At 31.3% G+C, this 23,881-nt stretch overlaps 1 protein-coding gene across 2 annotated transcripts in view; it reads left to right on the forward strand.

Moving 5' to 3' along the window:
• The first annotated feature begins 7,041 nt into the window (after window positions 1–7,041).
• The window catches only part of LOC122272351 (uncharacterized), a 79,392-nt gene continuing 62,552 nt past the window's right edge, over window positions 7,042–23,881 (forward strand). Inside the window, exons 1-9 of one of the 2 annotated variants that reach the window (XM_087167430.1) lie at window positions 7,042–7,182; window positions 8,266–8,350; window positions 10,192–10,338; window positions 21,989–22,108; window positions 22,237–22,356; window positions 22,485–22,604; window positions 22,733–22,849; window positions 22,987–23,106; window positions 23,244–23,363. In XM_087167430.1, coding sequence (XP_087023556.1) covers window positions 8,267–8,350; window positions 10,192–10,338; window positions 21,989–22,108; window positions 22,237–22,356; window positions 22,485–22,604; window positions 22,733–22,849; window positions 22,987–23,106; window positions 23,244–23,363 — 948 coding nt within the window. In that variant the 5' untranslated portion in view covers window positions 7,042–7,182; window position 8,266. The remainder of the gene's footprint in view (window positions 7,183–8,265; window positions 8,351–10,191; window positions 10,339–21,988; window positions 22,109–22,236; window positions 22,357–22,484; window positions 22,605–22,732; window positions 22,850–22,986; window positions 23,107–23,243; window positions 23,364–23,881) is intronic. The other variant, XM_087167431.1, reaches the window with a different exon arrangement.

A 23,881-nucleotide genomic window follows, 5' to 3' on the forward strand; every position in this document is an offset into this window, starting at 1 on the left:
CATATAATTTAAAAAGTGAAGATTTGATTGCTTTGTTACAGCGTTCACTCATTCCATTACCATGTGAGAAACTACTATGTTCATTGAGACAAATTGTCCAGGTCTTACGGTATGAAGTACGTCCACTTTGTTTTAAAAGTAGCAGGTTTAAAGTAGCATTTTGTTCCAAAAATATCTAAAGTGCTTATGCTTCATGCAAAAATAGCAAGAAAGAGCAACACTACATGTATTAATACAACATCATTTCCAAAAATATCTATTCGAAACTAACTCACCAGTCTTTTGTACACCAGCAATAATCATGACAAATATTTAAAAGTTTGGCAATTAATGAATAACGAACAATTCGATGCTTTCAGTTGCATACATTAACAAATTATCACGTAAAAATAAATTTTAGTTTTATTTTGATTTACTAAAGAAGGATTGTTTAAAAGAGACACAATTTCTTCATTATTTCTATCCTTAGCTTGTTCAAGTTTAGCAGCTTCCATAAAAGTTTCTAACTGAGAGTCAACATTATTTCAAGGTATTCTATTACCTCATCACTAAATGGTAAAACTAATTCAGAATCCCTAAAATTTAATACGCAGGTTGATTTAAATTAGGGTCAGGAGATCAACTAAACCAATCGGCCAAAAGATTCTCATAACCGGATAAAAGTACAAAATGAAATGAGGATTCGCTTAAAGCAAGAAATCAACGAGTGATAACATTAGCAGGTGAAGTTATTTTTTGAGCCTTAATGGTTTGCTATCACTTAAAATAGTTTATTATGCAAATAAGATTTAAACGCTTCATAAATTACAAGGAATTCTAATTTTATTGTTGTGAAATTTCGAAAAAGATTTACAGAAACTAGGCAATTTAACCTGTCATGTTCGTGCAACAGCACAGCTGAAATTTCTAACTCTACTAGCATCTCTATGTTAGGGAAACATTTTAATTGAAATAAGACTTGCTGTTGTGTGTGCCTAGGTTTCGAACTTCGGGTGCGTTGGATACTGGAGTTGGCGCTAGGACTTTCTGGAAAATTTACAAAAGAAAAATTTTTAAACATCGAGTGTACATAGTCTTCAGCAGGACAGCCCCTTACATTCCTTGGCTGCCTCAACCACACGTGTCCTCCAACACCTCCTGTCCATGGCGATTTTTTTCCAGTTGTTTATCTTTAATACTTTTATATCTTTAACAGTGTCACCCAGCCATCTAGTTGGAGGTCTTCCTCTAGCCCGAGATCCCGAAGGACTTTTAAAGGTGGACCTCTCCAGGTATGGCCAAGTCATCTTAATCTATTGCTTCAGATGACCTGTACTATCTGTGGCTGTCCATAGAGTCTATCTGATTCAAAGTTGTATCTGATTCGCCAACAGCCTCGTTCCTGTACTGGGTCAAAAATATTTCTAAGGATTTCCTTTCAAAAACACCAAGAGTGCGCTAAGTGTCTGCGTTTAGTGTCCATGTTTCACTTGCATAGAGCAATGCAGGTAGAATAAGAGTCTTATAAATTTTAATTTAGTTTTTCGACTGATTAGGCTGACGAGTGTACATAAAAATTAATTTTTTCGTTTGTTTTGTATTGAAAAATCAATAATTTTTTGACTCTGCATGCATTAAATGTTATAGCGATTATTAATTTGGAAAGAGAGAAGTACTATGATGAGAAAAGTATGACTAACTTCATCTTAAAGGTTCAAAGGGGTGACCTCAAATATGCTAATTAATAATCATTGACGATATTTTAAATTACGAAATCAGACACAGAAACTTACTTTCTCTAAATAAACATACCTTTCTCCTTCGGATTCCTTACCCGTAAAATATAGGGGAAAGCCTCAATCTTGGAAATAGGGTTGGTCAGGAGACCGAACCAAAATTTGAACCCCTTAATGTTAATTTTACTTTTTGCGTATTTCACCAAACTCGAGAAATTTTTAAGCGAATTGAAAATTTTTTGCACACAATTATTAAACTCGTTTAGCCACAGATAATTCCAGGCGAAAAATAAATTTTATGAGTATTTATTGTTTTTTATTATTTATTTTTAACTAGTCGAAAATTTTTTGAATTGTAAGGTATGCAGTCTTTTACATGTTTTTAAAGAATGCAATTTTAAATGATAAAATACAAGATTTGAGTGAAATCGGTCGAACAGCTTCTGCGAAATCATAATTTGCAAAAGTTGTATTTTTGAAATTTGATTTCTCCGGAACTATTCGACCGATTTTGCTCAAATGTTGTTTTCTGCCATATAAAAATACATTCTTTAAAATGACGCAAAAAATGGTATGCTTTACAATTCAAAATTTTTTCGACTAGTATAAACTAATAAAAAAATAACACCAACTAAAATTTATTTTTTTTCATGGAATAATATGTGCCCAGGGACGGATTAACATATAGGCACATTAGGCACGTGCCTAGGGCCTACGAAATTCAGAGGCCTACGAAAAACTTGGGAGAAAAAAATTTGTTGACAAAAATAATTTAGCTTTAAAAACAACAAATGTATTTTGCACAAAATTATGAAGATACAAATAAAAATATAATATTTTTCGGTAATAAATTATTTTGCAGAATCTTATGATCTAATATATTACTTTTTTGGATTCAACGAAATCTTGTATTATGCTGTCGAATTCCAAACTACGCAAAATGTCGTATTCAATAGACATGAGCGTATATGTTCATAAGTGAGAGCGTTGCCAAACGATCTTGATTCATTGTTGAACGCAAATAATTTTTTAACAATTTTAATTTGGAGAAAGATCTTTCTCCTTCTGCATTTGATCCAAGAATCGACAAATATATTCTTAATGCAATGTGAACGTTAGGAAAAGTATTCACCAGTTTATCTTTAATTTGAGCCTTCAACATTTCTTGGGCAGATTTATGTTCATCCAAACTTGATTAAAATCCATGTTAATAAAAATGTTAAAAGAAATATGCAAGAAAATTTTAGCATATATTTTGAAAAGAACCAAACTCCTAAACATAACTTTATAAACTATATCAAATTTCCCAGATTGCGGAAGAAATCTGATTCATTCGAAAGAAATATATGTTTATTTAGAGAAAAGTACGTTTTTGTGTCTGATTTCGTAACTAAAAATATCGTCTCCACTAGTTAATTATTATATTTGAGGTCACCCTCTCGAACCTTTAAGATTAAGTCCTAGAACGTGAAGATCAAAAGCTATTAAAGGAGGTCCGTTTTTTTTTCACGCTGTACATTTTTCATTAATTACATTGCTTTACATTATTTCACCAAAGTGAGCAAAACAAACAATTATTTAAATGTGTAACTTTTTCTTGAAATAAAATTAGTAAAAAATAATGGTGTTTTAACTATTAGAAAAAAAAAGACTTCGTCGAAGAACATGAGAAACTACGATAACTTATCATTAGAGGCATATAAGTTAGAGAAAGCTTAAAAACACGCCAATAATCATTAAAACCTTCTTCCTGACGCTGACGTTTCTTTGCTGCCCATTTTTCTAATAAAATGCAGGGTAAAATTTGGTCAAAAACCGTAGTTATTTACAGCTTATCATGATAAAAAAAAATGTCTTGTATAAAAATCAAAAGATATAAACATCAATAAAAGATAAGCTGTAAAATAGCTGGTGAATGTGAAAGTTCGAAAGCAGTGAGATGAAATATCTGTTCAACTTATGTATACACGATTTAAACATAAAAAGAGAGTGAATAAATTAACTAGGCATAGAATATTAGAATAATTTATTGTTCACAGATAATTTGATCAATTTACAGATTACTCAGTTCAGAAACTCATCTACTAGTCTGCTACCTACTCAAAAATATTGTAGATACATTAGTAAAAGTTTAATATTTTAATAAAATAAAACAATAGATTTTTTTTAAAAAATGCATATCGTTAATTACAAACTCGGTGATTCTCACTTACTTAATAATATAAAATAGTTTTCATGTAAACACGTCATAAACTTCTTGGAAGAAGCTTCCAAATTTAATCGCAGTAAACAAAAACAACTATTTCAACAGCATCACATTTCCCTACCGGTGAATGAGCGCGCATATTTTGTCCTAGTTGTATGCTTGATCCAGGTTGAACGTGTCAACCGGGCTTGAAAATTTTCTGTCATTCGCTCCGTAGCTAGTATTAGTTTAAAATTAGTCCTACTTAATCTTCTTAGTGAAGGGTTACTGAGATATTATAACAGAGAATGTTGTAGGTTCGTACTCCAAAGTTGAGGAAGAAACTTATTACTTCCAAGCCTTATAAAATTTCTGATATCTTTGAACTCTCACGCAATTATGGTTCCCATTTGGATGACTCCGTGATCTCGTTGGGAAACTAGATTCAGCGAATGTATTGCTTTATTGAAATTACATAGATTTGCAGGGTTGTTTGCGCAATTTAGGCTTATGAACCTTTGTCAAGTAGAAGGACATATAGAACAATTTAGAGAAAGATATCACATAGAACAATTTAGAGAAAGATATCACATAGAATACATCAAGGGTTACGGCAGGATTCGAACCCGCCACCTCCACGATTCACACTGCGTTTGACGGGCTATACCGCTCGGCCAGATTGGCCCCTCAGCAAATTTAAGTAGTAGTAGTTGTTGTTTATTTCCGTCACACTAGCGCTGCACAATGGGATATTTTATTTTATTTTATTTTATTTTATAACCGTCGTTGAACAGCTGACCCAATTTTCCTGGCTTACGATTACTAATGTTCAACGCCGTAGCGTTGTAATTTTTAAACCAATCCAGAAGACAAGGGTACTCCTCGATCAAATATTGAGAAAAATTTGCCTTCGTGGAGGACTTTTTTATGGAACTAGCCCGCATTTGTGTTACATGGAGAGGAAGACCATGAGGATCTCCCACGGTTAGCCTGAAGGCAACGGGACTCTAACCCATGATCCATCTACCACTGAGGATATTTCACGTCAGCGCTGTGGTCGGTGCAAGCCGGATGCGGAATTCGTATCGAACAGCCATCGCTGGGATCGAACCCTGGTTCACCTCACTGGACGGCGAACGCTCTATCCCCAGAGCCATCGCGACTCGCACAATGGGCTATAGGCGACTGTGTAGAAAGCATCCCTGAAGATAATCCGAAGGCAGGCCGAAGGCAGATTATCTGCGGAGAAGATGGCACCCCGCGTTGGTAGCCCGATGACCTGAGCACGAAGTCGAGCACTTTACGGTAGAACAGTTTAACGAGGTCCGATACCGCACACCCTGGGAACTTTTGTAGCCTGATCAAATTGGTCACGAGGCTTCATTGGCCGAGCGGTATAGCCCATCAAACACTGTACAAAGCGAGAAGGTAGCGGGTTCGAATCCCGCTGTTACCCTGGATTTATCTTCATGCTATCCTTTTCTGTATTGCGTTATCTGTCCTCCTACTTGACAAAGGTTTATAAGCCTAAATTGCGCAAACAAGCCTGCAAATGTATGTGAGTTTAATAAACAATAAACAATCAAATTGATCACTCACCCCGCTCACTGAAAGTAGCATAGTGTGATGTTTAATTTCGGTGTTCTACTTGGAACCGTGTCTTACAATCAGAGTACTGTGGGACCTGCAAATGTAACATGCACACTATGTTTTTTCCTCATTTGGAATAGGAGCTTTTCTGGTCAATCGGAATCACTTACCAAGCACTCTGTATCATGGAAGTGGTGGTGGAGATGTGTAAGCGCCGTAAGCGTTGATGTATCTTCGTGTTATCCTTCTCTAAATTATCCTATATGTTTTTCTACTTGACTAAAGCTTATAAGCAGCACTTATGTAATCAAGCTCACAAATCTGCATGTGTATATGTACCACTATATGAAATCACTTGAAATACGATAAAGAACACAGCTGCATTATCTGTACTCTGACCCTCGACTTGTTGATATCCTGACTTAGCACGAAATTTTGTCTAACTAATACCATCTGCGAAGCATGCTTCCCCAAAGGAATTTCAATTGTTTCGATTGTAGATAACTTGTTTTATTTACATTTAAAATTATTTAAGAAGTAAGAAAAAAAATTGTAAAATGTTGTAGGAACAATGAAGTTTTATATTTCTTTTAGAAAGATGATGGCTCTATTCAAGATTTTCTTGTCCCGCAGTGGACTGATCGTTAAGACACGGTTCCCAGCAGATCACCGAAGTCAAGCATCACTGACTGCGGTCAGTGTGCGTGTGGGTCACAACTTGGATAAGTCTGCGTAGGGACCGAGGGTGCGCGGAATTGGTTCTCGTTAAACTGTTCTACCGTAAAGTGGTCGACTTCGCATGCAGGTCGTCGGGCTACCGAAGCGGAGGAGCCATCCCCTTTGAAGAGGATCAAAATTGTGATGGCATGTCTTCGGATCATCCTCGGGGATGTTTCCCAGACCGTCGCCAATAGCCCAATGTGCGGCTCTCGTGCAACGTAAATGAACAACAACAACATCAAGATTTTCTTAAATTACAATTATTTACTACCCGACCGGATGTGGTGGTTAGGGAGCTCATCTTACATCAGAAAGGTACTGGGTTCAAATCCCGCACAAGCTATGATGTTTTTTCATTCTTTTTACTATCTGTCATTACTGTAGGAAACGTTGGCCCAACTTATATGGTGCCCCTGAAAGAGTGGTCAACAAATCTGCCCTACTGATAACTGAATGATGAGTGTCAATCGGGTGATTGTTGTTGTTGTTAATTTACGTCGCACTTGAGCTGCACAATGGGCTGTTGGCGACGGTCTGGGAAACATCCCGGAGGATGATCCGAAGACATGCCATCACAATTTTGATCCTCTGCGGAGGAGATGGCACCCCCGCTTCGGTAGCCCGACGACCTGCGCACGAAGTCGAGCACTTTACGGTAGCACAGTTTAACGAGGACCAATACTGCACACCTTCGGTCCCTACGCAGACTGATCCAAGTGGTCACCCACCCGCACACTGACCACAGCCAGTGATGCTTGACTTCGGTGATCTGCTGGGAACCATGTCTTATCGATCAATCCACTGCGGGACATCAATCGGGTGGACATTGGAAAAAAAACCCAATTATTTACGAATATTTTCCTCATCTGCGTAACTTTAACTGTTTGGCTATACAGAACTAGATCATCAACATAACATCAATATTCAATGAAATAATTCGTCACTGTATTATTATGGAAAGAAAATAATAAAGTAAGTGATTTTGTGGATTTTGTTATTTACATAATTTTGTATAGTTTATTTATTATATAATTAGCGAGTCAACTTTAATAACGATAAATTCAAATTAATGAACAAATTTCATTAAAATTTAATCTTAAGATTATATAGCTCGATTTAAAAATTTATCAAGATTTTTTTTTCATTTTTGTTATGTTTTTAAATTTTTATTATTATTAAAGTTCTTTTACCACTTTTTTTTAAAAAAAATCATAAATAAAAGTTTAACGTCTCTGTTGACAAAGTCATATTTCCTAAATTAATATACGTCTAGAAACGTAGGAAAGTGAGAGTTAAACACGTCAACTTTCAGTCGATTCTATCAAATTTGAATTGGATATTCAAGTATAGCCATTATCTGCCTGTCACAGTATATACTATTTTCAGAGCTCGGAAATATGAAAAACTTTTTATATTAGATGTCAGTTTCCTGATTATAATTGTTAATGTTTCTAACTGTGATCGAAAAAGTTTACATTAAGGTACAGCATTTCAAGTAGTTTTAGTTACTAATTTGGATCATGATCTGAACTAATAGTCATAAACACGGACGACAGCCAAGGATTCTTATCTGATACTAGTACTGATAATTTTTTAAATGATCCAAAACTTAAGTTTGCTTGCAACTTTAAATAAACTGAGGCAATTTTAAGGTATTCTAAATGAAATATTGAAGTTTCATGAAAACATTTTTTTCCGAGTGTAACAAAACACATAATTAATAAATCAAAGATTTATCAAGTGAAGATCTAAATTGGGCTATGGATAAAAACTTTTAGAATTTCTTTTAAAAAAATTGACGGAAATATTTACGTTAGATGTTTGAAAAAGATGAAAAGCTTGCTTAGTCATCAAATGCATTTAAAATTTCAACATTAAGTAATGGAACAAGTTTTCAAGTAATGAATAATTATAAGTATTGGGAACAAAAAAATATTACATACTATAATTTTTTTCATACATATCTAGATCATCCAAATTGCAAATAAATGAAACAAATAAAACTTGATTAATTTAAGAATAGTATTTAACTTCATCAGTACAATTTGTTTTCAGTATGGCGCAGTATTGGGATTTCCCATACTGGCGAGAGGAAATAGAAGACATCAACGTTTCAACGATTTTCATTCAAAATCAAATAGTAAGTGAAATTTTGATATTAAGTTAAAATAATATGATTGATTAAAAGTGTTTGAAAATGCAAAATAAAATTTTTAAACCAATGCGATTAAAGAAAAACTAAATTTAAGATGTTAATAAATTTTAAAAAACTTGACGATTTCAAAATATTTGAAAAAGATGGTACAACAGGAAGACAATTAAATGTACAATTTTTGTGTTGAATAATGTAAAAAAGCTACCAGAAATCTAGGTCAGTGCTTGAAATACATTTATAAACTATATTAGGTGAAGAAATAAAGCTTTATGTCTTGAGATGGATGAGGGATGTAGTTCTTGATTCATAATGTAGTTCTAGATGTATGTAATGCGGATGGTTTTTGTAATGTTTGATGTAATGTAGTTTTGATTTTGCGTAGTATTTCTTATTCTGCATTAAATATATAAATTATACTCATTCAAATATTACAAAGGCACGTAAAAGGGGGTGACATTTATATTTGCATTTATAGTTACTTACAAGAGAAGTAAAACATTTCTTTACTTAATTGCCAATCTAAATTTCGAAATCTTTCCGACATAAAGTAACAAACTCGAGAATGGAAATAATGATACACAAGAATTTTAAAAACTGCATTTTTAAAATTGACTAAAAAGTAGAAATAATATTTCGTCAGGTCTAAAACGAAGTGATTCATTCTTTTTTGTTGTTGTTGTTGCTGTTACTATCCAATGTTGCTATAATTTTAGGTCTGGTCTAGAGGTCATCTTAAGAACGGAGTTCTTATACTTTTTATTTTATTATTCTTGAATTATTATTTTTAGGTTTGAATTATTATTTTTATTTTGTATGAAACCGATGGCACAACTTGTCCGTTTTTAAGATTTTTTTGCCATTAAACCACATATAGTACAAATTCCGCCTCAAATTCTTCATCTTTTGAAATGTAAACAATGATTTGACTGCCGGCTTTTGGAACAGTTTCCTTGTGACGTCATAATTTTTAATTCAATAATAATTATTTAAATTTTTCTGTTAGAAAATCAAACTACAATAGAAAATATTTAAACCTTAAAGAGTGATAATATTCAATAAATGACTGTTAACACTCTTATTGGATCTGGCTCGCCCGTTCTGCCCAAAATGCACCAATCATACTTTCTTTTCCCATTGAGTATTTAATTTGAATTTTCGTTTCGGGGAAAATTCAATAGGCACAGCGTTAGAAAATATTTTGCATTACAATTAAAAATATTTCAAACATTGAAATCTGAATAGTTTGTTAGAAAAAAGGACGGAGTATTTCCATTTCTTCTAAGATTAAAACTGAACTTTTTAAATTTTTTCAAGAATCTCAACTGTTTGATCAATGGTTTTAAGAGGACGTCACCGAGTTCACCATCTGTTTCACCGAGAAAAAGCGATTTTAAGTAAACCGAGAGTAAACCATGAAGTTTCTAAAGCAGAAAATTTTTTTCTCAAAGTATCAAATCGCAAAAAAATTTTATCAGGATTTCTCAAGATTACGAAAGCAATTTTGCAATAATATGTAAGCATTTTGATATTTTGAAGGGAAAAAAATCCATCATTAGAAACTTCATTAATTACTTTAGGTTCACCTTTTCAAACTTTTAATTTTAAATTACTTATGGAAGATGAAAGAGAATTTGCCATGAAAATTTTCTCCCGCGTTATAGCGTCCTTTTAAGGATTTAAAACTCGCACCATTTGCTGCTTCTCATCCATTCAGTTCAGTTATTTCTGTTTTATTCTCTATTGATTGTTTTTAGAATGATTTTTTTTTCAAATTAGGGAGAGATGAGTTTAGAAGATCAAAACCAGTTTCTTTATCTGTCTTTCAGGATGCTGAACCATCTAGATTCAGAACCATCGTTCCTCTGAAAGAATCCAGCGCACTCGCTATTCCTTGGAAACCAGGAATCCCAGAATACAAGCAAGTCAAGCTATTTCATCATTTTTCACCACCGTCTTCCATTCTTCAGAGAAAGGTAATTTTAAAAAAACATTAGCGGCTACAAACACGCTATCACTAAATGATATCTTTGCGGAATAGAGAAAAATAGCTTTGATATCGTTATCAGTTGTTGCGGAATAAAATATAATATCAATATTTGCAAATATATTGCATATGTTCTTATGCTCGGAAATCTAAGGATTTAAAAATTACTTCATAAGTTTTTTCACAAAGCTTTTATTTTGCAAAGCTTTTATTTATACAATTAATAAGCACTAGTGGGCTGAGCCCCCTGCTCGCTGACGCTCGCCAACCCCCGAAAATTGCTACGCAATCTTATATATGGTTTGCTTCGCTCGCTACTAAATTAGGTACATTGCAAATACACAAAATTCTAAGAATTCAAAACAATCATTCAAGTCCATATAACAACATTTTTTAAAAAAAGATTACATCTTTTTAGTAAATACTAAGTCATTAAAATAAATTTGAATTCAAATAAATGACATGCAATTCGTTAAACCTATTAGAAATGTGCTATAGTATAAAATCTTAAAGCGTAACAGCACGACTGAGACTCACTTTTCAATGAATAACTAATAACAATAATAAAACAAATAAATTCTTAATATAAAGCAAAAATCGTGAAATAAATTCGTGAAAAAAGCGCTTTCGACAAAATACTAGAATAGAGATCGATCGACAAAGACTACTCACTTCTGCCTAGCAGTTATTTCAGTTTCCGATTTTAAAAGTTCTATATGTTGAGCCACCTCAGCTAGATTTGGCATGTGACATTTTTAGCGGCAATCATTGGTCGATTTTCTAGCGTTGACATTCGGGGAGTTGTCATAAGGCTTTTGTTTGTCGCCGTGTAAGAGAAATATATAGTATATAGATTTTTGCTATTTAATAAAAAAAAAAAAAGTTTTTTGACCTTACAAGAATAAGATTTTTTATGTTAGAAAGCTCCATCCGCTGCTCGCTCCTCTGACCAACATCCGAGTTCGCCTCCTATTCACCTTCTTTCTTCGTCTTAAAAGTCAATATTTCCACGAAAAAAAAAAGATAGTTTTGCGTATAAAATATATTAATCACTATAATTTTATGTATGGATTGACTTGTTAATCATAAGGAAGGGAACTTAACTGGATTTGAAATGTAAAGAACTATACTTGAAAAAAGTATTTTAACTAGGAATACTTAATGCATGAGACAATAAAAGGTAATAAATGAGAAGTCATTTAGCTTGTATCTTTATATAATTCGCGATCGCAACGAACTATAGGGGGCGTTGTTGTATGAGACTAATACCTGCGATTTCTATATGAACAATCATTCAGTTACTCTAGAGACGTCGTTAATGTAGCACGTAGCATTGCAACGTTCCTTCTTTATTGTGGCTAATTAAATTTAAAAAAGAAAAATGCTTGATATTCTTTCTTATGCAAACGAAAACAAAATGGTATCTCTTTTTATTAGAGAAGGAATATCCAAAACACATCGGAAAAGTATTTGTACATTAACAGAAAAAAATATGTATATTCTTATAAGAGTTAAAACCTAATGCCCGAGAAATAGTACTACTAAATTTAATGATATAACATGAAAGGCCCATTTAAACTTTACATTCTATAGTTTTAAGAATCATATTACTTCAAAAATTAAAATGAACAAAAAGTATACATAAGCCTCATAATTTTATGAAATTTAATTTTGTAAACAAAGTTTTTTGACAACAATTTTTATCAAAAAATTTCAAGTTTCAATAAAAGTCATTATTTAGAAACTAAGAAACGTAAAATAAAGAATGCTGACGAAACAAAAACAAAAAAAAAACAATTCTTTTTTGTCGCCATTTTTAGTGCTACGAAAATTCGTCTTTGGGATTTGCCAAAAACAAAACAAGATGCAATTTTATTTATATTTTATTTATTTAATAGGGAAATATTTTACCGAAAAATCGAAAATGTACCAATTCCCACAACATGAAACTTTATCTTGGTAAACGTACGTTTTGGAAATGTTATTTCATTTGGAATCTTATTTATCAGAGTTCATATGGCGATATGATTGTTTTGAATCTATGCTAAACTCTATATCGGCTCATTTTCCACCGAAAGCCGATAGACTATTTTGATTTTAAATAGTGTTTTATTTTATGAATTGTCGCAAAAAGTTTAAGTGTAGATTAGCGGCACTTAAAAACCGCCAAATCTGTAGCGGTAGTGGCGTTAATACGTAAGTACCCAATTTTTATTCCATACTTTTCTGAATCATATTACTTCAAACATTGGAATATACAAGAAGTATACATAAACACATAATGTTATACCATTTAATTTTTCAAAAAAAGTATTTTGAGAACAATTTTTATCAAAAAATTATAAACTAAAAAACGGAAAATAAACAATTCTTAGGATAAGAAAACGATTTTAAGAATTCTTTACATTGAAATAAAAACTTTCATATTGTTTCTTTTTTTTATTATTCTTATAGTTCTTAATCAGACGTAAAAATCCATTCTGTTGAGAACCATCATCAAATGAAAAAAAAAATATTTACAAGCAAATTCTTTATTGTAAAAATCATTGCACTTACCTGATTTATAATTCCCGGAGAATACCAAAATGATAAGTTCCTTGTTTGAAAACTTTATTCTCAAATAATATATACATAGTTTAACCCTTCATTACTTTTAGATAACATACTACACCGCAAAATTTTATAATTGATAGGAATTTGAATATGTAGCTAAAAACAGAATAACTGAATTCTAGTTGAACTTATTCTTTCAAAACTAAAAAATACTTACCAAGAAAACGATTAAAATTAATTTAGAATCAGCACAAATGGCACTATTTCAAGTAACTTGGATAATTTTTTATTGTTGTTTTCCGAATTATACGGATACAGAGATATATACTATTTTATAACGAAGAAGAATATGCTATAACTATTACAATTCTGTATGTTCTGAATTCATATTTATTCACTGGAATGACGAAAGCAATGTTGATTTCACTTTAATTCGTAATGAATTGAAAACAGAAGAAATGCATTTTACCTTGATACACACATCTGTAACAGTATCCGAAATCGGAAGTCATCAGTTGCAAGTTTGTTGATAATAGAAATTAAAAATTATTGAGGAATTTTTCTTCAAATGTTTGGCGTGTTCTGTTCCTGAAAGATTTACTAATATTCTGGAGATTTTTTTCAAGTTCTTCGGCCTTTTCCTTAGGGAAATTTTGTTTCTTATTTGCTGCTAAAAAATGGCGTCTGATTCAGACAATGATTTTGATGGAACTTAATGAAAACGTGATAAATTAATGTCTGATATTTACAGGCTCCCGCTAGACGGCGTACTCGAGCGTTGCGATCGCGAATATAAAATCATAGAAGTCTGACCTAGTTTTCCATTGTTGTCGGCGCATTTTTATTGGCTGGAAAATCACGTGGTAGGATCCAGTTTTCCTTCATTCATATCCATATTGTTCAGGTTGTCATCAGCATAAAATTAACAATAGTCGTAAAGGTATTGTTTTCCTTTAAATATGTTTGTATCCCTAATTTAAACTTATTTTCCAGTACTGCTACCATTAGTGAGAGTATTAAATTGTGATTGTGAACTCATCAAATTTGTTTGAACAATACAATGCTATAAGAATATAAATGTTATTTTAAAAAATGATTACTTCGAAAAATCACTTCCGTTCTCCAAAAGATCTAATATTTGGGTAAAGTAATATTTGGAAGTGGGAAGTTGAGGCGCAAGAGCGTAAGTTAACAGAATTCCTTTTAGCACATATATGTTAAGTGAATAATTTTAACTTTAATAGAAACATTGTTTTCTGCCAAGAGAATACAATTATTGCAAAGCAATAATCGGGGTTGGTGAGCGGCAGCGAACAGGGGACTTAGACACCTAGTATAACTATAATCTTATATTGTATAACAGTTTAAATTGGAAATTCTTATCTCTCTTGCGTTTTTTTTCCTTAAAAATTTCAATATAAATAGTAATATTTATATCTGGCAATATCTAATTTCTTTCGCATATTATTTCTTTTTTCATTTTGTAGATTAATTTTTGATATGAAGTCCAGCTCGAGCTTTTAAAATAAAAATAAAAATCTTGATTTATAGAGAAATATAATTTTCTGCAATGGAAGTTTTACTTTGATTAGTATTTAAAGCAAAAGAAGTTACCTAAAATAACTTTCGGAGCAATTGGAATTTAAAAAAAAAATTGAGTGAAGTTCATAAATAAAATTGGATCGTTTAGCACATGCAATTTTAACTCTATAATTTCATTTGGGGGAGCAATACTGTGTTTTTCTAATCATTTATTTAATTCAATGTCATTAAGTCTTGCAGATTTGCGCAGAAACAAGATGTAATAATAAGTTGAACACCCAAAAATAGCTGCTGCTCATAGTGGTCTGAATGGAAAAACATCTAGCCAAAATCCCCCCCAAAAAAGCTATTAAAATCTTTTTTTTCTTGATCAGAAATTTTTTTTAATCTTTATAGAACATCATAATTACAAAGAACGCTTTATCATCACGAACGAAGGAAAAGAAAACAGACGCTTACAGTTTTGGAAATTTTGACAAAACTAATTTGGAAATTTTTTTACCTTCTCAAAATATTATGTTTGGTTAATGAAAATATGCAAGTAGATTAAATAAAAAATTACATTTTACCTGCATTTATAGACTTTTTAAAACATGTATTTCAATGTCACAGTTTTTAAGGAACATTGTGAAATTTAAAAATGCCGAACTCATATGACAGTTTTAAACCTGTATGGGTCTCGTAAAGATACGATTATACGATGAAAAAAAATTAACTACACATAATTGCGTAGGCAAATGCTAAAATTTAAAATGTTAAAATATTCCTGATATATATATATGGACTCGGAAATTTGTGTCGGTGAACTTTGGTACACAATGGTTTGAAATCGAAAAACAACATCGCAAATGTAAAAAAAAACTTGTTAATAATATTCATAGAACAATACAATAAAAAAGAAGAAAAAATATATGCATTTTATTTGCTAAAGTAACAGGCTGAGTTTACATATTTTTTTCTATTATCGGGAATTTAGGGTAAAAACAAGCATTAACTTTTTTTGGAAATTTTAATATTTTTTTCCTATATTGATCACGCAATAATAGAAAGGTATAGCTTTGAGAATTAATTTGAAAAAGAAAAAGAATTTTGTACATTGCAAGTATGAAACCTTTCTCTGTAAAACACAAAGGGAGGTTTTAAAGGAACAATATACTAACTACGTTGACAGAATGATTCAATTCATCACTTATTTGAAAGACTAATTCCAGAGAAAAATATTCGAAAGTTCGTAACCAGCAATTAGAATAATTATATTATATCTAATCTAAATAAAAGAATTTGATTTTCGTTCAACAGTATAGAGAAAAAATGGGGATATTTCTGTATCGTGATCTGCCATGCCTACTACAACCGCCAGGGAGCCAAATTAATTTTAAACGGGAATTTAAAAAAAAAAGAAAAAACGTGTACAGGTTTTTCCGGAAGGGGGGAAACGAGTTATACCCTTCAAATTGGTACCTTAATGTGATTTTTTTTTTTTTTTTTTTTAGTTTCTCGGAAATTGCCACATTTTGCGATTATTCTGTTACAGATCACGATACAGAAATTTCCCCGGAAAAATCTTATCGTGATAGTTTCGGAAAGCAACTAATTATAGAAATTGAATCATATTCACAGCTATTTATGCTACTTAAGAAAAACAAATAATAAAGGGAAATGAACTTTCAAAAATATGGAGTAACATCGCTTGATTGATTGATTTACGTATAATATGCACAATAAGTAGATTTTTATTTTCATTCACGATATTTTGAAAAATAAAACAGCATTTTTTCCATTTTCTCTAAAGTATTATAGACGGTAATACCGGGTTTCTAAGATTCGAAGGCCTTCTGGAGCTAAACTGTTCGATCTAAAAACCGTCAGATTTAATCAAGATATTCATTGCTTAGTTGTATACAATATATCATTCCAGGAAATTTATAAATGTACTACCTTTTTTTATAAAGGCTTTGTTTTGTAGAAAGAGTCAAATCACCCGGTACCCCACTACTGGGATAAAGCTGTATGAAAAACTAGGCACATATGTTAACTCTTTCGGAAATTTAGAAATGCTAGAATTTCATTAAAAAATTAGCAGACTTTTCTATTTTATATGACAATTTAAGGCGACAAGGGACTTTCAAAGAAGCAAAAATTTGTCAAAAAATCGATATTTTGCATTTTATATTTTTGAAATATAGGCATTTAACTGAACATTTAAGAAAAAAAAATTCTGGAATAAGAGCAAAATTGATGAAGTTATGGCCATTTCAGTTTTGACCACACCCCTTTGTTTACCTTTTTTTGCCTGCTTAAAATTAGTTAAAATTAGTTTCTTTTTAAATTAGTTTTAAATTAGTTGAATATTTTGTTAATTTTTTTAAAAAAAATTAAAGTATATAATTATTAAACTAGTTCTTTAGACAATATTTATAGGTATTTATATCATAAACAAGAAATATTTGTTCAGAAGTGAAATTTGCAATGAAAAAGTAGTAAAAGTCATTTTTCTCAAAATGTCTTTTTTGACAAATTTACAAATTTCAAACTGTTCCAGCGTAATGAATTTTCATTCTATTGACCTGAGAATTTAATGCTATATATTTATGAATATTATTAACATTTTGTTGGAAAAGTTTTTTGAATTAAGAGAATAGAATTTTTTTTATACATGATATTTTATAGAGGTATGATGATTTTTTCCTAAAAATGTAGGTTTTTTACTGTTTTTTTAATGTTATTCGTTTCTATAATAAAAAATAGAAAAAGTACTCCCAACATTTTTTTCAATATTACCTAATATGTAATATTTTAAAAGAATTTTGTCATTTTGACAAAATTTCAGACGCGAGGAGTAATATAAAAAAAACATAAAAAATTCAAAAATTTAAATTTTTTAATTTCTTAAAATTTGAAATATTTTTTTAAAATTTTGTATAACATTTGTTTTTAACAATATAAATGTATTCTGAAAATTTCAAGCAAATCCCTTGATAATTTCAAAAAAAAATTTTGAAAGTCCCTTGTCGCCTTAAGAAAAATATGCATATAATTTCCATATGATATAGTCAAGGAGGGGGGGGGGGAGATAGTTGTCCCGGGACAACAGTGGATCCAACCAAATTTCTAACAAAAATGAAGCGTTTTATTAGTTTATTAAAAAGAAAATGGCTGAGAATTTTTTTTATCTATTTAAAGACTACAAATTTTGTTTGTTACCAAAGGGTCGTCAAAAATTCTACAAAGTATGAAAATAAGGTCTTTTTTTGGCTTTAAGGAAGGGGCCCGTTAAGCATTTGTTTGTTCACAGCCTTGGATGGATTTGTCTTCATTCTCCACTGAACCTCAGCTTTCGTGGGCCCATCATAAATACACATCAAGGAGGTACCTGGTTTTACCCTCCAGAGCAGAGTTTATAGAAACGATTCAAAACGGTGCTATTATTCCTTTCGAAATCCGTATTGTTTGTTAGCGTATGAATATTTAGTAAACGTATAATAAACTGGACTAAAAATAATTTTTATAACACTAATTACCAATAAATAAGGAGAACACAAAAACTAGGGAACTTTAACTAAACTTATCGGCACAGACGTCGTGAATTAACAACAACACGGCAATTATTGTAGGTCAATCCTCTTAAATAGTAATGCGAGTTAGGTGTAATTTAGAGTTAATCCGCAGAAAACAGAACTAATTTCCACACAATCGGAGTTTCCGGTCATTACTCCACTCATCCCGATAATTTTCAATCTCAATTGCTCTCTCGCTGTCTAAATTTAAGAATTTTAAACTTATTTTATTTAAAATTAACTTTCAAATCAACTAATCAACTCTGATTAGTTGATTTGATTAATTACATTGAAATGTTTATAAATTGACATTATATTAGCTGTACGGTCCCGTGATAGCTCAATAGTTAAAATTGAAGGCAATGGACTGTATATAATAATTAACAAATGTAATTAATTAGTTCACGCATGAACTTGCATTAGAGAGCGACCATACGCTCTTAACAATTCAATCAACAAGAATGAGTAGTTCAAAAAGGTTACATTATGATGAAAGATGGCTGGCGCAATACAATCTCGCCAAACGGTAATTCAACTCCAAACATTAGCAATCCCGAATCTCGAGAGTAGAAACTCTTTTATAGCAGTGTTCTTATAATAGTTTGCAAGATATCATTAATCTAACCATTTCTTACCGACAAATTTTATTTTATATTTTATATTACAGTACAGAACCCGTTATCCGGAAATCAGAAAACCGGAAAACCAAAAAACCGGAACGAAATTCGAGAAATTTTCCCGCCATTTTTTAAAAAAATATTTTTTTTCCTCATAAGATTTTAGGATTTTTCTTTCTTTTTTGAAGGATGTTTACCTTACCATCACTTTGGAAATAATCATTAGTGTATTACTTCATCGTTTTTTCCTCTTTTTAAGATTATTATCATAATTTTTTTTTTTTAGTTGGCTTTAACAATAAAAAAACGGCTTTTTGTAGTGATTCAGAAAACCGGAAAAATCAGTTATCCGGAATAGCGATGGTCCCGATCGTTCCGGATAATCGGTTCCCTACTGTATAACCGTTGATTCTAAGATTCCGGCTATGAATCCGCAGTCCATACGCTTCAACTTCGTTGCGTTGTGATTTTGAGAAGACAAGCAAATGTTTGGATCCAGCATTGGAACAAACTAGCCTTCGTGGAAGACTTTTTAATTGAACTAACTCGCATTTGCATTTCATGAAAATGAAAAGCTCAAAAACTTTCCACAGTTAGTCCGATGGAAAGGGGTATCTAGCCTATGATCTATCTACAACTGAGGATACTTTATGTACGGTGGTCAATGCGAGCTGGAAACAGAATTCGTTTCAACCAGCCAATGTTGAGATTTGAAACTGGATTACCTCATGGCCAACGCGGTTCTCACCGATAATTTGAATTAGCCACATTAAATTTTGAGCATCATAATTAATGACCCTCCAAAATCTTAGGAATTACATACTATAACAAAACGCTTAGATTTCTGGCGAGTTTTTTTTATTTATTTTTTTATTTATACCACTGAGCATTGTCCCTTTTGATTTTTTTTAATAAAGAGAGATGTATGCGTTGTATATCGAAGTGTTCGTCCATACATTTTTACATACAACAGAGAGAATATTGCGTTTTACACCAATTTTCAATTTTGTTGTTTTTTATGTAGGAAGAAATATTTAAAAAAAACTTGAAAATGGGAATTGCATTATATATGTTAGTCTAGATAATTGTTTTGTGAATGAATTTCGTTATGCATTTCAGAAAAACATCAACTCAGTGCTGTACCCTAGACTACCATGTGTTGTAACTCTCAGTGTTAAAACTTATTTTTAGTTTTCTTTTAAGTGGATTGAATTTGGAGATTAAATATAATTATTAGTTTAACTAAATCTGAATGAGCTAAAATAAATGTTATTAATAGTAAGCGTAATTTCAAATTATATTTTGCAGGGATATTTTAAAGATGTAGTGCTTTAATAGGAACATACTTTTAATAAGAATTTTGACATGCAATTTTTAATTGTATTATTTACATGTTGTGAATGGCAACGTTCACAAAGAAGTATATTTGGGCTAACTGGGCCCTCTTGCTTATATCTTAAATCAGTACTGTGTACAGTGCAAAAAAAAAAAAAAGAAACGAAAAACCTTAAATAACTATTGATCTAATTCACACACTAGGTAACTAGCTAATTCACACATTTTCACACACTAGGACTGAATTATGATGATTCAAGGTGACCTCAGTCATGCTAATTAGTTAGGGCAGACGAAATTTTAAGTTACGAAATCAGACTCAGAAATGTAGTATTTTTTCTGAATAAACATATCTATTTTCAAAGCATTATGATTCTGGATTCCTAAAATATAGAGGAGCAGCAAACTGCGAAGTATGGTCCCAATAGTTAGATCAGGAGAAGGGTCGAGAATTTAGACCCCTTAACGCCAATTTTACCTTTTGCGTATTTCGAGAACTTTTTAAGCGATTTAAAAAAATGTTTGCATGCAATTGTAAAATTCGTTTATCCGAAGACAATACCTTGAAAAAAATAATTTTTGATATTTATTCATTATATTTTATTTTATTTATTAATAGTAGAAAAATTTTTAACTGAGAAGTTTACAAATGTTTACGGGTTGGGATAGCCTGGTTGGTAGGGCACTGGGCTCATGTCCAAGTGGTCGTGGGTTCAATTCCTGCCGGCCGAAGACTCCCCGTGTAGTAAATGGTGACTGATGTACGTTAAATCTGTCGAGTCTCAAAGTCCTCCATGTTCCCATAACAAATCGAAACCTCTGGGGGTACTGAATTGGAGATTGAGCGTTCTCTGATTCAGGTCAAAATTACGATCTGTGGATAAATGAATGGATGTATGAATGGGTCCACCCTATAAACGGGTGTGACGTATGGGTGTGTCAGAAGTCTAATTCTTGGCCATAGATGGAACCACTGGAAAACAAGAACAATCGCACCCCCTCTGCTTTAATAGCATACGTCAACAGTAACAAATGTTTACATCGTTGAAACGAATATAATTTTATGTAGAAAAATACAAAATTTAAACGAAATCAGTCTTAAGAGTTCCTAAGAATTAGGGAAGTATGTATATTTTTTTAGAGTAACATTTATATAGATATTTAGGGGTTTAGTGTACGAAATCTTAATCCACTGATTAAAAAAAATTTATGCATAGTAAGTTCGTTATTGTCACTGATTTGCTAACTTAAACTGTCTTTTGCATATTATTTTAATATATTTGAAATCATCCCCTTGAACCATGCAGACTGAGTCTTAGTACGTGAAAATCCGATCATTAGATTAAAAGTTATTCAAAGTGACTCAATTTTTTCTGCATTGTACATGCGGTCTAAGATAGAGCATTTTTCCTTTCAATTTATTTTTACATTAAAATTTAATATTAAAGAAAAAACTTTTCTTCGTAAGACTATGAATTATGAATCTTCGTTAAAATTATGAAAATATTCGTTAGAATGATGAGAACGTTATAATGATAAAATTCGTTATAATGATGATAGTATATTTTTTTGGATTATACAATACTTACGTTGATTATACAATGCTAAGATGTTGTCATGGCTTTAACTGACTTTGCAAATGCTGAATAGTTATTACTTGCTATTAATTTAATCACATAACATAATTTTAACCGTTATCAGAATAAGTCCAGAATCGCTACTAAATAAAATACCTCTGCATTTAGTAGTGATTATTTAAAAGTTGTTTGCTTATTCAACTTAAGTCCTGATAAACTCATGAAATTTTTTTAATAGATTTCGCAGAGATTTTTTGACGGTATCTCTGCATTAGTACCTTTACACTTTCATATGACCTTAACGATGTATTTTTTTTATTAATTATCCTTATAAGAAATTAAAATTCAAGATGAATTTATTTAAATATAAAATTAATCTTATTTAGAAAACAGTTTTCTAAAAGCTATTATTCTATTTGGAGGTATACATCACTCATAAATTTCATTTCTATTTTCAGATACTTAGTCCTAAAAATGAAGCACAAAACTTTTTGGAAAATCTTGATGGGTTCCAAACATCATGCCCGCAAGTTAAGGAATTGTCTCCCCCACGTATCGTTGCTAGGGAGAAACAAAAAGTAATTGAAATTGCAAAAATAGTTATATCATTTAAGACAACTATTTTCCTTTTTAATGAAAATAATTTGTTAATAAACAGGTTTCTAAAAACAAATTTTATACTTACAAATTTCATTTCTATTTTCAGATACTTAGTCCTAAAAATGAAGCACAAAACTTTTTGGAAAATCTTGATGGGTTCCAAACATCATGCCCGCAAGTTAAGGAATTGTCTCCCCCACGTATCGTTGCTAGGGAGAAACAAAAAGTAATTGAAATTGCAAAAATAGTTATATCATTTAAGACAACTATTTTCCTTTTTAATGAAAATAATTTGTTAATAAACAGGTTTCTAAAAACAAATTTTATACTTACAAATTTCATTTCTATTTTCAGATACTTAGTCCTAAAAATGAAGCACAAAACTTTTTGGAAAATCTTGATGGGTTCCAAACATCATGCCCGCAAGTTAAGGAATTGTCTCCCCCACGTATCGTTGCTAGGGAGAAACAAAAAGTAATTGAAATTGCAAAAATAGTTATATCATTTAAGACAACTATTTTCCTTTTTAATGAAAATAATTTGTTAATAAACAGGTTTCTAAAAACAAATTTTATACTTACAAATTTCATTTCTATTTTCAGATACTTAGTCCTAAAAATTCACAAAACTTTTTGGAAAATCTTGATGGGTTCCAAACATCATGCCCGCAAGTTAAGGAATTGTCTCCCCCACATATCGCTGCGAGGGAGAAACAAAAAGTAATTGAAATTGCAAAAATGGTTATATTATTTAAGACAACTATTTTCCTTTTTAATGAAAATAATTTGTTAATAAACAGCTGTCTGAAAACAAATTTTATACCTACATCACTTAGGAATTTCTCTCCTATTTTCAGGAACTTATTGCTAAAAATGAAGCACAAGACTTTTTGGAAAATCTTGATGGGTTGCAAACATCATGCCCGCAAGTTAAGGAATTGTCTCCCCCACATATCGCTGCGAGGGAGAAACAAAAAGTAATTGAAATTGCAAAAATGGTTATATTATTTAAGACAACTATTTTCCTTTTTAATGAAAATAATTTGTTAATAAACAGCTGCCTGAAAACAAATTTTACACATACATCATTTAGGAATTTCTCTTCTATTTTCAGGTACTTATTCCTAAAAATGAAGCACAAGACTTTTTGGAAAATCTAGATGGATTCCAAACATCATGCCCGCAAGTTAAGGAATTGTCTCCCCCACATATCGCTGCGAGGGAGAAACAAAAAGTAATTGAAATTACAAAATTAGTTATTTCATTTAAAACAACTATAAGTACTTTCATTTTTAATAAAAATAATATTTTTGACCTCAAAATATGAGTTTCCGCCGATAGATTTCCCAATAAAATCAGATCACGTAAAGAAAAAGTTCATAAAATATGAATTGATTGACATATATGACCTTTCTAAACTAAATTATTCAATAGTATGAAATCGAGAGCTTGTTTGTAGTTCCACAATACCGATACTTTCGTAGCGAGGTAAACTTGCTTTTCGTTTTGTGTTTCTGACCTCGAACGGAAACCTTAATATGTTAGCCGGGCTCATAAGAGACCATGTCTTTAACATATTGTTTATGGATGAGATAACATGTTATTACATGAGCTGTAAGCTCTTACAAGCTCTACAATGAATTATTAAAATTAAATATACAAATTTACAAGCAAAATTTTTCAGATAAGAACCTTTAAATTTGAAGTAAAGTTTATAAGAAATTAAGAGACCTACCTAAAGAGTCATAGGCA

This window comes from Parasteatoda tepidariorum, chromosome 7 (assembly GCF_982258835.1).
Source record: "Parasteatoda tepidariorum strain Cologne lab strain chromosome 7, Ptep-v5.0, whole genome shotgun sequence".
Classification (NCBI taxonomy): Eukaryota; Metazoa; Arthropoda; class Arachnida; order Araneae; family Theridiidae; genus Parasteatoda; species Parasteatoda tepidariorum.